Source organism: Sciurus carolinensis, chromosome 11, assembly GCF_902686445.1.
Source record: "Sciurus carolinensis chromosome 11, mSciCar1.2, whole genome shotgun sequence".
NCBI lineage: Eukaryota > Metazoa > Chordata > Mammalia > Rodentia > Sciuridae > Sciurus > Sciurus carolinensis.
In genome coordinates this window covers 103,263,950-103,283,210 of record NC_062223.1, presented here as the reverse complement: position 1 = coordinate 103,283,210, position 19,261 = coordinate 103,263,950, and the positions used below count along the sequence as shown (strand labels likewise).

Below are 19,261 nucleotides of genomic sequence, written 5' to 3'. Positions count from 1 at the left end.
TCCTTACAATAGTCACTTGTAGATGAGGAAACTGAACTTAAAGAACTTGACCAAAGCCACACAGCTTAGATTATAGGTAGCATAACTGAGGTTTGAGGCCACATCTATTTCCAAAGCCTTGCTTTTTCCATGAAACCAGGCTGCAAAGTCAAAGACAGTTCACCCATATCTGAATCATTATTGCTGCCCCTAAGTATTTATTTTGTTATTGTAGAGCAAGAACAGAAAACTAAAGAACTCACTAACAACTCATATGCATATGTCATTCCATTGTCTCTACCTTGTGATAAATAGAGCTTCCTGCTGTCTTTTATGTCTTAGAGTTGTTTGAAAGGGAGTCATTTACAAGGGAAGAAAGGTGACTAGAGAAAGGAAGGATACTGTCTGTACCTTTCCTATTTCTTCCCTCTAATTCCCCTTTGTGCTGCATCTAGCATGGTGGTTCTTACTCCCAAACCCCACATGTTTCAGGATTTTGCTAACTTTCTACAATTCCTCCTTGGGAAGAAGATCTTGGGGAGCTCTCTGATACAATTTTGGACTGAACACTAGCTTAGAAGGCAGGAGGGCCTCAGCAGTTACGCTAACAATCTCTGCCTTACAAGTGTGAGTCGAATAGTAGTTCTGTGCAGTCAAGTTCTAGTTCATTCTGGCAGAAGGGGCTCAACTGGCTGTCTCCATCACTAGCCCCAGCTATTTCCAGGACATTTTCCAGCTATTTTCTTGTCGGATGTAGATTCACTTGTGATCAAAACAGAGTAATAACACAAAGGAACTATACAAAATATTATTTTTTCTACATGTCAAAACCAACTTTCTATTGAAGATTTTCAAGTTATATTTTACTTGTTATTTAGATATATTTTTCTCCATTGCAGAAAAAAAATTAGCTGGTCTATTCCAAACATGTGATGGCCAACATGTGTGAGCAAGGAGGTAAGGGAGAAAGCAAAGAATTAATACTTATTGAGGTCCTATCATATGATGGCACACAATTAGTTGTTTTGAATGAATTACAAAAAACTCAATATTATCCACATTTTATATATGCAGAAAGTGAAGCACAGAAAAATTACCTAAGTCTACAAACTGGCTAGGGTGACTTCAAACATTGTTCTCTTCAGAGATATTCTAACCAATTCCTGGGGAGCCCTCGTAGCAGAGGGCACGGTAGCAACAGCGCCAAGCCCAGGTCAATGCATGGGCAGATGTGCACAGAAGTTCACCCGCCAGAGAGCAGACGAGTGCTGCAGCCGTCCTGGAGAATTCACATCTACTTACAGTATTCCCAGGACTGGCTGGTTACCCCTGACACCCCCGAGAGCAGAGCTTTCCCTAAAAAGCTTGCAGTGTCATGGTATCATTTTTGTAGTGTTTGCAGTAAGATATTAATAAAGGAGACACATCTGAAGAAAAATCAAAACAGCAAACTAAGGGTGACATAGCAAAAAGGTAGGACAGAGTCAGGAGACTTCCTGGATGTCTCCTTAAGCAATCCACTTCCCTTTTCCAGAGTTCCATTTTTTTATCCATAAAAGGAATCAACTAACTGAAGTTTTCTTCCTATACATACTAGCTATTTGTGCAGGGAAGGGGCAGCTAAGAGATTTCTTTGTGTATCTTGAGAGTGTTGCTCCTTCCTGGCCCTGGCTGGTGATCATGCTTCAATTTGCCTCTGGATTCCTGGGGGTGACACTGCAAATGATTGCAGGTGTCGAGAATATACCCTGGAAGGTGCTGGTGTCTGGCAAAGGAAGAAAATAATGTGAAAAGCTTTGGATGCTTTTAGAATATTTGTGCTATAAAACATGCCTTCATTAAGGAAAACCTTGTCAGCCCAGGGTCACACATGAGGAGCTCTGACCTCAGCTCTTCTCTGCATTTTCATAAATATACTCCTCTTTGTGAAGAGCATGGTCACTGACCCCTGGAGTCTCACTTCCTTCAGTATGCGCCCTGGGAGCCATGTCTCCCCTGGGACCCTCAGCCTCCAGTCTGGGCCTGGGTCAGAATGTTTCTACTCTAGAGAGGGCTGAGCAGGTAGCTGACCTCCCTCTTTAATTCCATTACACACTTCTTTTGGAATCTCTTATGTAAGAGTGCAGTAAAGGAAGATGAAGGAAGAGAGGAAATACAGACCCCTTAAGGTGTATTGGCAGTAGGCTCTTCTCCCTATTATTTAATGTAATTTTTGCAACTCTTTTTAAATTTTTTTTACTTTACTTGTTCTAATTAGTTGTACATGACAGTCTAATTCATTTATTTATTTTGATAGATCATACACAAATGGAGTGTAATCTCTCATCTTTCTGATTATAAATATTGTAGGCTCACATTGGTCATGCAGTCAAACATGTACATGAGTTAATAATGTGTGTTTCACTCTACTATGGTTCCTTCCCCCATACCCCTTCCCCTCCCTTCACTCCCCTCTACCTAATATAAAGTAATTCTATTCTCTTTTATTCTTCCTTATCCCTCCCCTGCCTTATTGTGAGTTAGCATCTGCGTATCAGAGAAAACACATCAGAGAAAGCCTTTGGTTTCTTGGGATTGGTTTATTTCACTTAGCATGATATTCTCTAACTCCATCCATTTACCAGCAAATGCTATAATTTCATTCTTCTTTAAAGCTGAGTAATATTCCATCATGTGTGTATGTATATATATATATAAATATACTTATAATAGGTAAATTTTATAACCAACCTAGATGCCCTTCAACAGGTGAATGGATGAAGAAAATGTGATGTGTATGTGTATATTTATATTGATGTATGTGTATGTGTATATTTCTTTTGATGTCTTTGGTATTCTCCCAATAGATTCATGTACACATGTTTATTGAATTTTGAGATAGTTTTTTTGGCATCAGGAATACAGTGATAGAATATTTTTCAACAAATATTTCAATAAATATAAAAATTTCAAAAAAATTGCTAATATTTATCAACAAATGCCATTTTTCTGCTTTCTTACCTACTTGTTGTGTTTATGATTCTTGTGCTAATTTAACATTTGAAAGGGTTACCTTACAACTTTTCCACTTGATTTTCCTCTTCATGAATCCTAGAGCTAATCTGGTTGCGAACTTAATAAAAATTCCATAGGTTCAATCAAGGAACTTGAAAAATTCAGAGTTTGGAGGAGCAATACCAGGCCCAATGTAGAGACCTCTTTTTCTTCCTACCTGAGAAGGGAATCATTTTCCCAGAGGCTCCACCTTAGAAAAATGCTAACAAGCTGCCGGCATCTCCCAGGTCTGGGAGGTGGGTCAGAGCAATTGTTCAATGATGACACACTATTGAGTGCCTCCCAGCATCTATGAGGCTGTTCTGCCAGCAGCAGCAGCAGGCAGCTGACTTGTGGAAGGACTCGAGGGCTCTTCAGTAGAGCCTTTCCCCACACAGCAGCCCCACTACTTGCAATTCTACTTTTGGAGTTAAATTCCTTGACTCATAAATGTTTTCAGTCCTTAATACTCCATATCGGAAATGGGACAGTTAAGTCAAGGGGGCAAGGAGCTGAGTTGATAAGATGGAGAGATTCCAAAGGCAAACTTTTCCTGGCACTCAGAGTTGAAAGTGTTAAGCCTTGTGCTGCCAACTCTGGACAATTTGGGAATTAAGGAAATTTTGTCTCTGGAAACTATCAAAGAACGCCATTGGGATCGGTTTTCAACTGCAATGACTTGAAGATCTCAAGTAATAGAATTAGGATCTAAGCTTGTACAACATATAGAACATCAAAACATGTTGATGTTATGAACTTTCTCTTGCTAAATATGAAATCTATCCATCATAGTTCTCTGTGGAATTCCCCTGGCGGAGAGAATTTATCTATTCTAGCAAAAAAAAAAAAAAAAAGTCTTTATTTATGAAATATTTTAAAATCTACTTTAAAAAACTGATTTCATAATGCAGAGAAATATTATAATTAAAACTGAGAATACTAAGCTTTATGAAAATGTGTCTTAAGTTATCTTTACATTTTAGGTGCTCAACTTTTTCTTTTTTTCTTTTAATGAGGTCTTATTTCACAGAGTGGATGAAAGAAGTTTACTTAGCATTTTGAAGAAATATACTGTGACATACCTAGGTGAATGATGGGTTAATGCTAATTGACCCATTGTTAGTTAAATAAGGTCATGCTCGCATGTTTTTGAGATAAATCAAGGGATGATATCAACTGTGAGTCACTCAAAGGATTTCATATTCAAAGAGCCTGGCCTAAGAGTTATATAAAGAGGGACATTTAAGGAACTTGTACTACAACAGCGCAGAGTAAATTGAGTTAAGCTATTCTGGAGGAAGAAGTTCACAATGAAGCTTCTTCTATTGATTCTGGTCCTGCGGGTCACTGCATCCCTAGCCAATGCAATAAGCCCGACAGAAAAGGACTGGGAATTTGCTGAAGTAAGTATTGTCACTATAGTGTTTATCTAGCCTGATTTGTCTTTATTGCATTTACTTGTTTTATTTTAAAAAGTACTATTTAAAAACTGTTGTAGTAGGCTGCTTGCTTTCAGCATTGAATTTTTTTTGCTATAGAGGAATGTAAGTAAAATATTGGTTTTAAAGGAGTGTTATGAAATGGTAAGTAGCATGTGTCCCTTCTACTAAAAAGTTTTGGTCAAAAATTTTCAGTTTAATGCAATTGAAATTCACTTCTGTTATAGTGTTTTACATTAGTCATCTATGCAAATAAATACTCTGAGATTGTCTGGCAACTTGACCGACTTAACCACATTAGGCTGCCACAATAATTTCAACATACTCCCATTAACCCCCCTTTATCCCAGATATTTCTTCATAAGCCTTTGTCTTAAAAATATTTTTTTCAACTCTTATTTTTATCTAACTGTAAGAGTTGGCTCTCCTATTTTCTAAAGTCTTTTGTTTGTTTGTTTGTTTTGACATAGGCTAGTTTCAAACTCTTGGACTGAAGTGATGCTCTCAACTCAACCTCCCACACAACTGGAAATACAGGCATGTGCCACCAAGCCTGTTTCTATTTTCTAAAATTATTTTACCTTTGAACTTATCATAGTTTCCCATTGTGTCAAGCTTTGGATTTTTAAACAAGGACTTTTTTGTTGTTTATTGTAGTACTGGGAATAGAACCTAGGACTTGAGAGCATGCTAGGCAAGCCCTTTACCAAGAACTGCACCCCTAACCAAGCAAGAAACTTTTAAGTTAATGCTTAAATCAATAATTTAAGCATTCTAGCAATAAAGATTTTGCCATTTATTGAATGCCATGATATAGTAGATGCTAAAATAGCTTCAAAGGAGTAGAAACAAGTTTGAAGAAGTAGAAACAAAGGGTTTTTTCCACTGAACCTCTAGGAACAAATCTAATAAGTTATGACATGTTTTTGATAACACATAAAATTAAATTGTTTTTCATTATAGTAATTGTCTAAATAACAATAGTCTAACCTGTGATTAAAATATCAAAAATTCCAAGTTTGAAAACATCAGTGTACAGGTGAGTCAATATGCAGAGCTACCAGGGGCAGCTTTCCTGTGTGTGATTATATATTACTGAATTTATCCTTTTCCAGAGGTACTTGAATAAATTTTATGGACCTATAGAGACAATTCCAATGACAAAAATGAAAGTTGGTAAGACCTTCCTAGAGGAAAAAATCCAGGAAATGCAGCAGTTCTTTGGGCTAAAGGTGACCGGGCAACTGGACACATCTACTCTGGAGATGATGCACAAACCTAGATGTGGAGTGCCTGACGTCCATGATTTCAGCACATTTGAAGGAAGGCCAGTGTGGAAGAAGCATGAAATCACCTACAGGTAATGCAGGTGCATGGAGCCGTGTGTTCTTCTGCTTTCCCAGTGGTCTTATTTCTAGAAACCCAAGCCACTTAGATACACTATATCCCTAAATCTAGAAGTAGAGAAGTAACCTCCCTCAATTGTTGTTCTATCTCTGAGTTTAAATTCATTTTCTCTAGAAGGAAGGAAGGATTGTTCACTCAGGGAAGATTTGAATTTGTGTGTCTTGCAGGTTAGTCTAGCAGAATAGAAAAGAGCCACAAATAAAAGAAGAATGAAAATGAAATAACTATAAGTCAGAGAGAGGAAAAGTATGTAGAGTAGTCAAGATGGGTAAATGTGGAAGTTTAGGAGCAGGAGCAGAAGCTGTAAGTGTCTATGAAAGCAAATCTGTCACAATGACTTCATATCAGTCACAAATAAGGAGAAATTAAGAGAGGTTTTGGTTAGGAGAAAGCTGTCCAAGGAAAAATGGTTTGTACTTAAGCAAATTGTTCTTTGAATTCTTGATTTATGTAATGCTTCCTTCTTCAATGGGGGTTTCAGAACTGAAGTATTATGGTAAGACACAATTAACATGTGGTTTTTATGTGTTTCTCTCTCTCTTTTTTTTTTTTTCTGATAAAGAATCAATAATTACACTCCTGACATGAAGCGAGAGGATGTTGACTATGCCATCCAGAAAGCTTTTCAAGTATGGAGTGACGTGACTCCCTTGAAATTCAGAAGGGTTTATGCAGGCGAAGCTGATATTATGATACTTTTTGCATATGGAGGTGAAAGAACTTGGACTTCATTTGTCTCATTTAACATGATCTTTAGCATATACAGAAATACTAATTTTCTTTTCATTTTTAAAAAGCTCATGGAGACTTCAATCCTTTTGATGGCAAAGATGGAATCTTAGCCCATGCTTATCAACCTGGATCTGGTATTGGAGGAGATGCACATTTTGATGAGGCAGAAACCTGGAGTAAAAATAACAAAGGTAGGGAAAAAATAAAAACTAAACCTAACAAATTTTAAAATATGTCCTGATTCTGAAAGACTACCTTCTGGCAAAATACGATAACCTGGAAAAACTTGTGCAGACTATAATTTTGCCTCTAAATCAAATTAACTCTGTATCTAAGTCTCAATTTCACCTCTTATAAACTGAGGATATTGCACTATATTATCTTAAAGACAATCTCTAAGAAACTACTGGAATTTTATGAGCTGTGAGCAAGATCATTAGTATAGATTCAGGAAAGCTAAAAGCTGCTGTTTAGATTTGGCAGTAAAATCCATGAATTCAAAAGCAAACACAAATTCTCATAATTCTGTATATGCCAACACATAAAGTGATCATGGGTTTGATTCATTATTTGCTGATAATTTCCTAGGTTCATAGTGACACAGAAAGATAAAGTTATAGACAATTTAGAGACTTGTATGGAGAAACACAAAATTATAGTCATATGGTTATGTGTAGTCCTGTGACAAAAATTTCAGAATGTTCAACCAATCATTTGAATGATTAATGTACCTTGTGTGCATTTGCAGAAGGACTATAACTCACCCTCTGTCTCAGATGTGTGGATATGGTTAACTAAGCTCACCTATAATTTGGGGAATCAGTAGCCTCGAAAAATTAGATTATATGACTTGCTCATGTGAAAAGTAAATAGGGAGAGAGTCAAGAATATAGTCTAGTCAGCATCCCCCTCTCTCTAACTGATATTGCATGTGCTGTATGGCAATATTTTTATAGCCACTCTGTCCACCAGAAAGTCTATTTCAGTCTGACATGTAGCCTAAGGCTTATCAATTTTTTGATGAGAAGAGGACTTCTGTATTGTCAAGGCAGATCATGTAGGATTAGGTACTTGCTGAACTGCAAATCCTCAACCAGACATGTTAAATGTGTCTAAATTCTATCCATGGGTATTTAGGGATTGTAAGCTCTTCATCTGAAATGAGATATTAGTGCTGATTAACCTCAAAGAATGTTTGGAATTCTAATAGATCTTATAAAAGTGATTTAATACAGCTCAGATAGAGAAAATTGAGACCAAGAGAAGGTTAGTGGCTAGTTTGTGGAAACATTGGACAGGAATATCTATTTCTTAGCTCTTAGCCTTATTTTAAAAATTGGCTTGATTCTATGCTTTAAAAAGTTATTTATGAAAATTCTAACTTACAATGCTCATTCTCAACCTAATTTCTTGACTTAGCAAATTAAGTGAACAATTAGGCCAATATTTACTGAGTCTCTTGTTATGGGTGATGGGGTGTTTGAATACAGAGATGAGAAGGACACAGTTTTACCATTGAGCATGCAATCTAGTAGGAGAGAGAACATGAGCAGAAATCTACTATTTGGAATTGGGGACCAATGATGGTGATTTGTACAAAGGGTTGTGAGAATTGGGGATAGGATAAATTCAGGTTTAGGCCAAATGATAAAAGCCTTGTTTACTCGTCACAGTCTCAAGTGGAGTGGAGGGAATAACCTATTCCTAGCTTCCTTTTTCTATTTGTGAGAAGAGTGACAGCCCTCTGAGTTAGTTGCTGGGCCTGGGCTAAGGTTATGCATAGTCTGTGTGCCTAGACCTTCTGCAGGAGAGGTGTGGACTCTTCACCTGGTTATCTGGTAGAATTTCAGGGACCTCAAATGGTGTGTGACTCAGGCAAGTCATTTCTTCTGAGCTACAACTTTGATACAGGAAAAAAATGCAAAACTGAAGACACTGGTATAAAACACAAAATGTCAGGAGTTATTTAAATCTGAGAATAAGAAATTTTGGAGAAGGGATATACCTTTCTTCCCTCTTTTACTAACAAACTGAACCCTTTAGGATATAAAGAAATGAACAAGCCTGACTATAACTTGTTAGTTCAAATTATAAGTTAGTGCCTTTCATTTTATTTAGAATCATGTGTAGTAAAAAGCATGAGCTTTTGAGCCAAGAAATTTGGATTTGATCTTGACTTGAGCACTTAATTTGATCAGTTAACCTTATGAATCCTGTTTGCTGACATATAAATGGTGAGCTGGTGGTTTCTTTGAGTAGGGTAAGGATTGGACACAGTGTGCTGCATTTCTCAATCATTCATAGTACCTGGAACTTAGTGATGACCCCACATGTGGGTTTAATAAAGGATGGTTACCAAAGACCTTTCTTTATTCACTTCAGTTGGCTAAAGAGTAAAAGCCCCCAGATGGGGTAGTGGTAGTAAAAGCCCCCAGATGCCTGTAATACCAGCTACTCAGGAGTCTGACGCTGGAGGATTGCAAGTCCAAGGTTAGCCTGCGCAACTTAGTGAGACCCTGTCTCAAAGTAACTTAAAAACAGGACTGATGATGTAGCTCAGTGCAAGGTGCTGGTTCAATCCTTAAGATAGAAAAAAAAGAGAGAGAGAGAGTTAAAACAGAGTAAGTATAAGTAGAGTCATAGGAGTTGGGAATTGCTTATTTATTTTTTTATGTATGTGATGCTGGAACCCAGGGCTACTAGGTGAGTACTCTACCACTGAGCTATACCAACCTCTATCTATTCCTCCCCACCCCCTGCTTTTTTTTTTTTTTCCAAGACAAGCTCTTTTTATGTTGCCCAGGCTGACCTTGAGCTCCTGCTCATCCTCCCAAGTGGCTGGAACAAACATGCACCAGGATACCTTGCTGTAGGAATGATTTAGAAGCAAAGAGCTAACTTTTCAACACAGCCATGAATTATTTTAGAAATTTTCACAACAGAATATATTTCATTTGCCTGCTAGTTCAGTGGTCCTCAGCAAATTTTGTCCCCCAGGGGATATTTTGACAATGTCTAGAGATACTTTTGTTGTTGTTTTTAAAACTAGAGGGGGTTTGCTGTTTGCATTTAGAAGTACAACCAGAGATTTCTAAACATCTATAATGCAGAGGACAGCCCTGACAATAATTATCTGACCTGTAATGTCAATAACGCTGATGTTGAGAAACCCTATTTAAGAGAGTGAGGAAATCAGTACCTCCACTGTCTCAGATATTTTGTTATTGACTTCAAAATTCTAAGGTAAGAAATGGAAACTTAAGTGGATAAAGAATGCATTATATATATATAATGGAATACTATTCAGCTCTAAAAAAGGATGAAATCCTATTGCAATGAGTGGAAGTGGAAGTCATTAAGTGAAAAACTGGCACAAAAAAGCAGTGACAACATGACCTAACTTATGGAGTCCAAAAAAGTTGCTCTCATAAAAGTTGTGAGTAGGATAGTGATTACCAGAGGCTGAAGAGTATGTGGGGGAGGAAGGAAATGGGAAAGGTTGATCAGTGGTACTAAGTTATAGTTAGGTAGGAGCAAGAAATTGTGGTGGGCAGAAAGGTGATTATGGATAACAGTACTGCAGAGCATATTTCAAAAAGCTTGAAGAAATAATTTTGAATGCTCTCACCACAAAAAAACATTGCACAATGTACATATGTATTAAAGCATCATGATACCCCATAAGTATGTACAATTTTATGAGTCAGCTAAAAATAAGATGACTATGTATTTTACACTTTACTCCTTTTGGTTGATTTCTTCCTAGGCAGAAACTTGTTTCTCGTTGCTGTTCACGAGCTTGGGCATTCCTTGGGACTCGGGCATTCTAATGACCCAAATGCTGTAATGTTCCCCAACTACGGTTATCTTGATCCCAACACATTTCACCTCTCTTCTGACGACATCCGTGGCATTCAGTCCCTCTATGGTGAGTAGAACCTCTGTGTCATTTTGCCATGAAAGTTACTCTCTCTTATGAACAATCTCATAATATCTGCATTAGAATAAAATTTTCCTGTCTTTTCTTTTGAACCTGTGAGAGCCTGTGAGGTAAGTAAATGCCATCTTCCTATTCCAGATGGAGAAAAAAGACCTGGGGTGTAATGTTAGACAAAAGTTGAGGCCTGTGGTGTGGTGTCCTTTCTATCCAAAATGGCATTGCCCAATAGAAGAGGCACATGATATGTAACCATATGGGAAAAAATCCTTAGCATATACTTCTTATGAATTTTATAGAAAACTTAAATTAACATTGATTCATTTTTCACCAAGTATATGGAATGTTTAAAAAGAATGGTTCTTCCTCTTAGGAACTAAAATGCATAATATTTCCTAATGTTTCTTGAAATGTATCCTTAGGAGGCCCAGAGAAGCACCAACCTATGCCAAGTCCGGACAGACCAAAGTCACCTGCCTGTGACCCCAACTTGAGTTTTGATGCTGTCACTACACTGGGAGATAAAATCATTTTCTTTAAAGACTGGTAGGACCATTTTCATATATAACCAATATAAAGGGATCTGTGTTTTGTTTTGTTGAAGTGAGGTAGATGAAACTTGTAAGCAGGGACTTGGATTTGATTCAATAGGCAGGGGGAAGATCTTAAAGATTTTAGAGCAGGAAAGTGGTATGATTATGTTTGTATTACTAGAAAACTGGTGTGTAAAAAAATGGATTTGCAGTAGGAATCTGGGCTGGGGAATTAGAAGACAGGAAGCCGAGATGCCCAACTCTTAGTGATAGATAAAGATGGTGAAGTCTGGAGTTGAGGAGCTGCTATGTAAGACTTACCTTGAGTATAGAGAGGAGAATTCTAGGATGACTTACAAATTCTGTCTTGGACCACCAATTGAGGCAGATATTGGGAGGAGGACAGTAGGAAAGATTGATAATTTGTAGGTAGGACAAATATTCTAATTTTGTTTTATTTTTAATTATAAAATAGACACCTGAGATTAGGTGAACTCTCAGTTACAAAACTGGTGAATGAATTGTGAGGCCAGATTAGATTCTTAGATCCTTGGATTCCAAGCTCCAGTTTATTTCCATATCTCAGGTTGCCTGTAAAAGTCATTGTCACATCAAGAATTGATTAGGATTGTCTCCTGTGGTACTCCCACACAGATATCCATGGACCAGAATGTGAAAATAATGAAATGATATATTAAATCTTAACCGTGAGTGGTGGTGTGCACCTTTAGTCACAGATATGTAGGAGGTTAAGGAGGGAAGATCCCTTGAGCCCAGGAATTTGAGTCCAATGTGGGCAACATAGTGAGTTCCTCATCTCAAAAAGAGAGAGGAAAGAAGGGAAGAAAGAAGGGAGAGAGGGAGGGAAGGAGGAAGGAAGGAAGGAAGGAAGGAAGGAAGGAAGGAAGGAAGGAAGGAAGGAAGGAAGGAAGGAAGGAAGGAAGGAAGGAAAAAATATTAACTCATTTCACAGGTCCTTCCTGTTCATATTTCAAGGTACTTGAATCTATAACTGGTTAACATGTGTCAAATGTCTTTCATGGTAGGTTCTTCTGGTGGAAGTTTCCTGAGAAATCAACGACCAGCATTAGTTCAATCTCTTCCTTATGGCCAACCTTGCCTTCTGGCATTCAAGCTGCTTATGAAATTGAAGCCAGAAATCAAGTTGTTCTTTTTAAAGGTAATTCCAATGTTTAATTTTGCCATGGAATATACTTTAAGGAAAAGAAAAAAATTAAGGAAATACTACTATTTTTTATAGATATAAGCCAAAAAAGCACTCTAGATTTTATTAATGGTAGCTCTGAACTATAAATTAAAGTACACTAACTACACAGGAAATATACAAATTTGGGGGACAAGTTTGTAAAACATAAGGCATTGATACTTGTGGAAAAAATACAGAACTTTGGAGATAGACCATGTTTAAGATCAACATACATTTTAGAACTCTAGGAAAAGATGATGTTGTTTGCAGTAGTCAGTATTTTTATTACTCTTTCTGTGTAACTCTAATATACCCTTTTTCTTTGTCTTCACAGATGACAAGTACTGGTTACTTAGCAATTTGAGACTGCAGCCAAACTATCCAAAGAGCATATATTCACTGGGCTTTCCTGAATATGTGAAAAAAATTGATGGCGCTGTCTTCAACCCACTTACCCACAAGACCTACTTCTTTGTAGATAGCCAGTATTGGAGGTGAGCTTTAGCTTTGACCTGTAAGATCTGTGAAACAGGCAATGGAATGTATCTTTCCAGAAGGTAGTTTTTCTATAGAAGGGAGACCAGTAGAGGATGGGGACCCAGGGGAGGGGAGAGAAAGGTGAGGTACTGAGGAATGAAACTGACTGATACTTTAAGTGCATGTACAAATGTGTCACAATGGTTCCCACTATTATATATAATCAGGATGAATGAATAGGAAGTTAAAAACTTTTATAAAAAAAGAGGGTAGTTTTTCTATGCAAGTTCTTAAAGATCCTCAACCTTCTTGGGAAAGGAGTTGATAGGACTGAAATAGTCATTGTCAACCTATTTCTTTTATCTTTTTTTTTTTTTTTTTTTTTTTTTTGCTTTGGGTTTCTGATATATGAGAATAGAATAAAATGTATTTTTAAAAAGAAGCATTTTGGTCCAGGGGTGTTGCTCAGTGGTAGAGCATTTGTCTAGCGTATGTGAGGCCCTGGCTTTGATCTCCAGCAGTACAAAAAAGAGATCAAATAAATTTTAAAAATGAAAGAAACATTTTATTTTTTCCCCACATTTTTATTGATGTATTATAGTTGTACCTAGTGATGGGATTTGTTGTTACATATTCATACATGCACACACCACACACTATAACAATATAATTTGACCAATATCACTCCCAAAAGAAACACATTAAATGAAATGTTATATTATTAAATAGAGTGGAAACACTAGAAAATAGTTTTATAGATGTGTGAGGACTAGTATTTAGTATGGCCATTTTGGAGGGTTCCTAGATTCCTTTCTGTGACCCCTGGACCCAAAAGGAAAAGGAGGGAACCATCTTTAGAGTGGCAGGAGATCTGTATGACCAGCAGCATATCTGATGATTGTCTGGCTTTGTCTCAAATATCTAATTTTGAAGTACGACTGGATCATATATAACTTCTGAAGAAAACAACCATTTCTCATAATGCTTATCTGATTAGCATGAGGCATGATAGAATATATTAAGAAGGTTACACTATAATCTCTATTCTATCTTTTTATTTTCTCTCTATCATTTTTGTTTTGTTGGTACTGGGGATGGAACCTGGGACCTCATGCACACTAGGCAAGTACTCTACCACTGAGCTACACCCCCCACACCCATTTTTTTTACTGTAAACAAATGGGGTACAACTTGTTTCTCTGTTTGTACATGAAGTAGAGGCATACCATTTCTGTAATCATACATTTACATAGGGTAATGGTGTTTGATTCATTCTGTTATTTTTTCCTTCCCCTCCACCCCTCCCACCCCTCTTTTCCCCCTATACAGTCCCTCCTTCCTCCATTCTTGCCTCCCTCCCACTCCCCATTATCCCCATGCCCTTTTAATTCTATTTTTGAGACAGGTTCTGGTTAAGCTGCCCTGGCTAGCCTCCAACTTGCAATCCTCCTCCCTCAGCCTCCTAACTATCTGGGATTATAGACATGTGCCCTTAGCACAACTCTATTTTTCTCTTGAACATTTAAAATTCAACAGTTAATTTCAGTCAAATACCATATGCTTATGACCTGTTTGACCACCAACCCTTAGCCTTTTGTGAGAAATAGAACTTTTAATTTTAGCAAATAGGACTTTGTGTTCACTAACCATTATAGTTTCTTATAGCCCATCATTACTAACATTGAATGTTTAAAACTCTTTGAGTTCATGGATCTTAAACCCTTACCTCTTCTATTATCTTCTGGGAGGAAATTGTTGGTTTTGTCTCAGTGGCAAGATTTGAAAAGGAGACAATGTCAGGCAAACAAATATTTGTTCTGTGGGGCCCTGTACTATAACAAATCACCTTCAATGCCAGGCTCTATGAGGACCCAGGATTGGGGAAAGCACTGGTGGGGGGCAGTGGAAAGGCTTAACTAGAATCAAAAGCCTAGGGTCTGAGTCATATAAGGACTTAGAATAAAGCAGAGAGCTGTTTGGGACCCTGGTTTTCTTTATCAGTACAGTTTAAACCTTTTTGGAAAAAAAACCTTTCAGGAGAGAAGACAGGTTTAAGGTTCATGTCATATGATCCATTTTCTGATTGAGTTCCTGCTGGTTATTTCTCTTCTCAGGTATGACGAGAGGAATCGGTTCATGGACCCTGGTTATCCCAAACCGATTACCAAGTACTTCCCAGGAATCGGGCCTAAAATTGATGCAGTCTTCTATTTCGAAAGTAAGTAGACGAGGGGGCCACAAAGATCCTAGAAGCCCCTTTTTAAAACACTAACCCTTAAACTAGATTTTAAAATTCCAAGATCAGAGAATGGGTTCCAATTAGGAAAGGGGAGGGACTCTGAATTCTCAATAGGGCCACAGAAGGAAAACACCCTGTGTGTGACTGAGAAGAGAAGACAGGATAGAAGAATGAGTGGGCAGCCGTGCTGGCCGCCACTGCTGTGTTCCGAGGGTGGTCTGGCAGGCAGGGGGACGTGATCGTCACCAGTCCTCCTGTGTCTGAGCCCCTGGAGTTTGCTGTGACCACATTAGCTGCATAGTATGTGCAGTGAGCACATGGCAAGCCTGTACTCTCACGCTTTTTTACACCTTGCATCCTTCACCTTTTCCTTTTAGTCACTTCTACCCTCATCCATCCTCATGGACTGGGACCAAGGTGGGATGAGAGAAGTTCAAGTTTGTGTTGTGAATATCTTCAGGTTCAGCCTAAGCATGACTTTTCAGGGTTTCCAGATTATGTTTTTCTTTCCCAAGTCTATTTTACGCCATCGAGACCATGTGTGCCCTCCCGGGCACATTACCCACTCTGAGTCCTGCACCCAGAGTGTGATGGCTCTGGGTAGAGATCCAGGGGCAGAATACACAGCCAAGGGTCCCCACTGTCTATATTTTCAAATCACATCTCATCTATTCTAGGTAATATATAAAAGCAGATCTCTTTTGTAAGAACTGGTGAGAATGTACTTTCGTGGCTGCCTTAACCGCAGGGCAGGCTCCTCCCCTGTAATAACCACCCTAATATTAACTCCACTAAATGTTATAAGTAGGCATAACATACAATAGTTTGCTCTTCTACAAATTAAAAAGATACATATAAAAAACAGATTTTTTAAAAAGAAATACAAGGGTAAAATCAAATAATTTAATTTGTTTTCATTTTTAGGATACTACTATTTCTTCCAAGGACCTACCCAACTTAAATATGATGTTCTGCTCAATCGTGTTACCAAAAAACTGAGAAGTAGTAGCTGGTTTGGTTGTTAGAAACGATGTAATTGATGGTGCTTGTTAATTCAACTTCAGTTTTATAAGTATTTACTGCATATTTTCTATGTGCTCAGAGTACCACTACATGGTGATATGTACCATACAGTAAAATCTATAGACCACAGGTAAATGATTGTATAGAAAAATGACTGTATAGATAAATGATTATACAAGATGTAAACCTTTACTGTCAATTTTTGCTTGACTCTTCTATTAAATTTGACAATAGATACCTTCAAGGTCCACAAAATACCTTTCGGAGTCTGCTCTGTAAATTGGTTTCTAACAACTTTAGGCTGAGAAATTAGGATTACTACTCTGACTTAAGTAAATTATTTTTTCTCAAATAAAAATTTTAAAGAAAACATTTGGTTTTTAATATTTTTTTCTTGAAAAACAATATGCTTTGAAAATAGCTCTGACCTATTTCTAAAGTCTTTCTGTGACTGTACCAAGGAGCAAATAGATATATGAAAACTACAAACAGAAAAATCTTAGATTCCTTTTGGTCACTTGTGTAAGGTCACCTATTTCCTCCATCTGGAGACAAGAAAGCATTCCCTAGCCTGTATACACCTCTGTGGAGTAACTACAGTGTATGACCAAAGACAAGAGAGGAGAAAGAATGGAATGGGAGCTTCCACTCTGATAGAATTTGCTGTGCAGCTCAGGTTTCACGTAGCAATGAGGGCTATGAATTGCTGTGTGACCCCAATAAACAATTTAGTCTAAGCTTCCTTAAGTTTAGGAGGAATGTTAGTGGTCCCCACGATATAGGGTTATTGTGGAAGAAAAATCCCAAATGCAAGGTGAGCACATGCTGGTAGTGTGGACTGTCTTATATCAATTTTCTTTAGTATCTTGATACATTCTCCCTGTCTTCTGCATTAGCTCTCACTAATAGCTTATGATTTGTCAGTCATAAAGAAGAATAAAATTATGGCATTTGCTGGTAAGTGGATGAAGCTGGAAAATATCATGCTAATTGAAATAGGCCAAGCCCAAAATACCGAAGGCCAAATGTTTTCTCTGATAAGTGGATGATGGTATATAACAAGGGTGGGTGGTGGGGCAGGGAAGGGAAGAGAAGAATGCTTCCAGTTTTTAAACTGATTTATACGCTCAAGATCCAAGATATAGATAAACCCACTTCATGTCAGATGGTCATGTGGAATGAACTGAAATTGGGGGGAATATGAGAACAGAAAGAATCTAGATGGGGAAGGAGCTCTTCATCCTTCGTATTTTAGATCCATCCTCAACTCGATTATGCATTCCTTCAGTATAATTCTAGAGTAGTCTGCAAGGAGTGGGGCCAAGTTATCCCTAGATGAAATGTTATTCCCTACAGGAAACTAGATGCTGAACTTCCTTCAAAAGAAAGAACTTTCTTAGTGCAGCAGCATCAAAAGAAAATTGAATAGTATCAAGGTTGGACTGTATTTGGCCTCAGGTAATTCTGGAGAAAACAGTTTATCCTAAATGATGATAAACTGGCCCAGAGTATAGACCTCTCATTTCATGAGAAATGCTTTCAAAGATTTCAGATGTGAATCTTTCTCCCCTTAAACTTTATCTGGGTTATATTTTAAAATGTCGTCAAACAAGCCCTTTAAAAGTTAACTGTGTGTCAGGCACTGATCCCAGTGCTACACACACACATACACACACACACATACTCTAAAATTAGCTCATCTAACCCTCATTACAAGCACAGGGTAAGATTATAGTCTCATTTTTCAAGTGAGGAAACTCTGAGGCATCATGAATTGAAATCCCTCAAGGTCACATATCCTTAGAACTTCTATTCAAAAGTGGGCACACTGCCCCCAGAATTTGTTATTAACTGCTACAAGATTATGTCATTCAAATTTGTAAAGTAGGAAGACTGAACTAATGCTAAAATTCCTGGCACTCCACCCTATAAAACTTGGTATTTTATATTAAAAGTCACTTGACTTTTCAATATTAAAAGTCTTTTTTTTTAAAGAAATATTTTTTTAAAAAAAAATCTCTATTTTTTTAATGTGGTGCTGAGGATCAAACCCAGTGCCTCATACAAATCAGGCAAGTGCTCTACCACTAAGTTACAACCCCAGCCCCTTAAAAGTCTTTAAAATGACTAAACTTTGTTTATGTTCGGTCTGGAGAATATAATTTTTTTTTTTCCTCCCAGGGAAAGAAAGTAGTGTCATCTTGCTGATGTCAGGAAACAAGTGTCCAAGACTTAGAAGTTACAGATATATTTACAGTGGAGTGATGGACATATTCTAGTAGATCTTCTGGAGGGTAACTGATTTTATAAGGGTGAACTCTGCTGACTAGACCCTTGTATAAGTCTGTAAAGATAGAGGTAAAGTAATATAAAACCGATAGGAATGCAAATGGCTCCTTCTATAATAATATGAATATTACCTATTAGAGATACAATTGATTTGTGCCTATTAGAAGAGAGAACCTTAAACATTTTATTTTAGTACCCTATAAGACATGAATTCATTTACATTATTAGAAAATTTGTTTCAACATTCCTTACTACTTACATATCTGTTCTTAAGACTTCTTAGAATTGATTATCTCTTTAGTTAGTGGATGCTACTGAGAGGAGGTGGAACCTTATGGAAGTGATATAGTTTGGATCTAGAATGTTCCCCAAAGGCTCACATGTTAAAAGCTTAATCCCCAGCCCATGGCACTATTGGGAAGAGGCAGAACTTCATGAGGTGGGACCTTGTTGGTGGTTTTGGGTCACTGAGGACATGCCATTGAAGGCATGTCCAACCTCTTCCTCTTTCTCTTTGCTTCCTGGGCAGGAGTTCCATGACTTTACTCCAGTAGAAGTTCTTTGCCATGATGTGCTGCCTCCCCACAGGCCCATCAGTGACAGGGTCAATAATCCTTGGACAGAAATCTCCCAAACTGAGAGCCAAGATAAACCTATTCTCTTTATAAGTTGGTTATATCAAGTATTTGTTATAATGATGAAAGTTAACTAACATACTGAGTTAAGTTATATCTTCAACTAGCTCATTATATATTTGCATTGTCATATTTTCAACTGTTTGAAAATCATATTTTAGCACTGTTTAGCTATTAGGAAAGATAGTAGACCTGCTCACCCTGTGGAGTACTAAGTGGAAAAGACCTCATGCCAGTAGGCAACTTCCATTTTCCTGATCCTCCCTTTCTCCTTATGCATTGTCCCTCTATAAAACAAACAAACAAACAAACAAACAAACAAACAAAAGAT

The 19,261-nt window shown here is 37.5% G+C and overlaps 1 protein-coding gene across 1 annotated transcript; it reads left to right on the top strand.

Moving 5' to 3' along the window:
- The first annotated feature begins 4,282 nt into the window (after nucleotides 1-4,282).
- Mmp12 (matrix metallopeptidase 12) lies at nucleotides 4,283-16,363 on the top strand. Its single transcript, XM_047517560.1, has 10 exons — nucleotides 4,283-4,415; nucleotides 5,567-5,811; nucleotides 6,421-6,569; nucleotides 6,656-6,781; nucleotides 10,357-10,518; nucleotides 10,950-11,073; nucleotides 12,107-12,240; nucleotides 12,602-12,761; nucleotides 14,859-14,962; nucleotides 15,908-16,363. Exons 1-10 carry the CDS (start codon nucleotides 4,323-4,325, stop codon nucleotides 16,006-16,008), a joined length of 1,398 nt encoding a protein of 465 aa, XP_047373516.1. The 5' UTR covers nucleotides 4,283-4,322; the 3' UTR covers nucleotides 16,009-16,363.
- The last annotated feature ends 2,898 nt before the right edge of the window (nucleotides 16,364-19,261 follow it).

Bases quoted from the DNA above. Each gene is read 5' to 3' on its own strand.
- Mmp12 (XM_047517560.1), top strand. From the start codon at position 4,323: ATGAAGCTTCTTCTATTGATTCTGGTCCTGCGGGTCACTGCATCCCTA. The intron at 10,519-10,949 runs GTGAGTAGAACC...ATGTATCCTTAG, and splicing joins TGGCATTCAGTCCCTCTATG to GAGGCCCAGAGAAGCACCAA. The intron at 14,963-15,907 runs GTAAGTAGACGA...TTTCATTTTTAG, and splicing joins TGCAGTCTTCTATTTCGAAA to GATACTACTATTTCTTCCAA.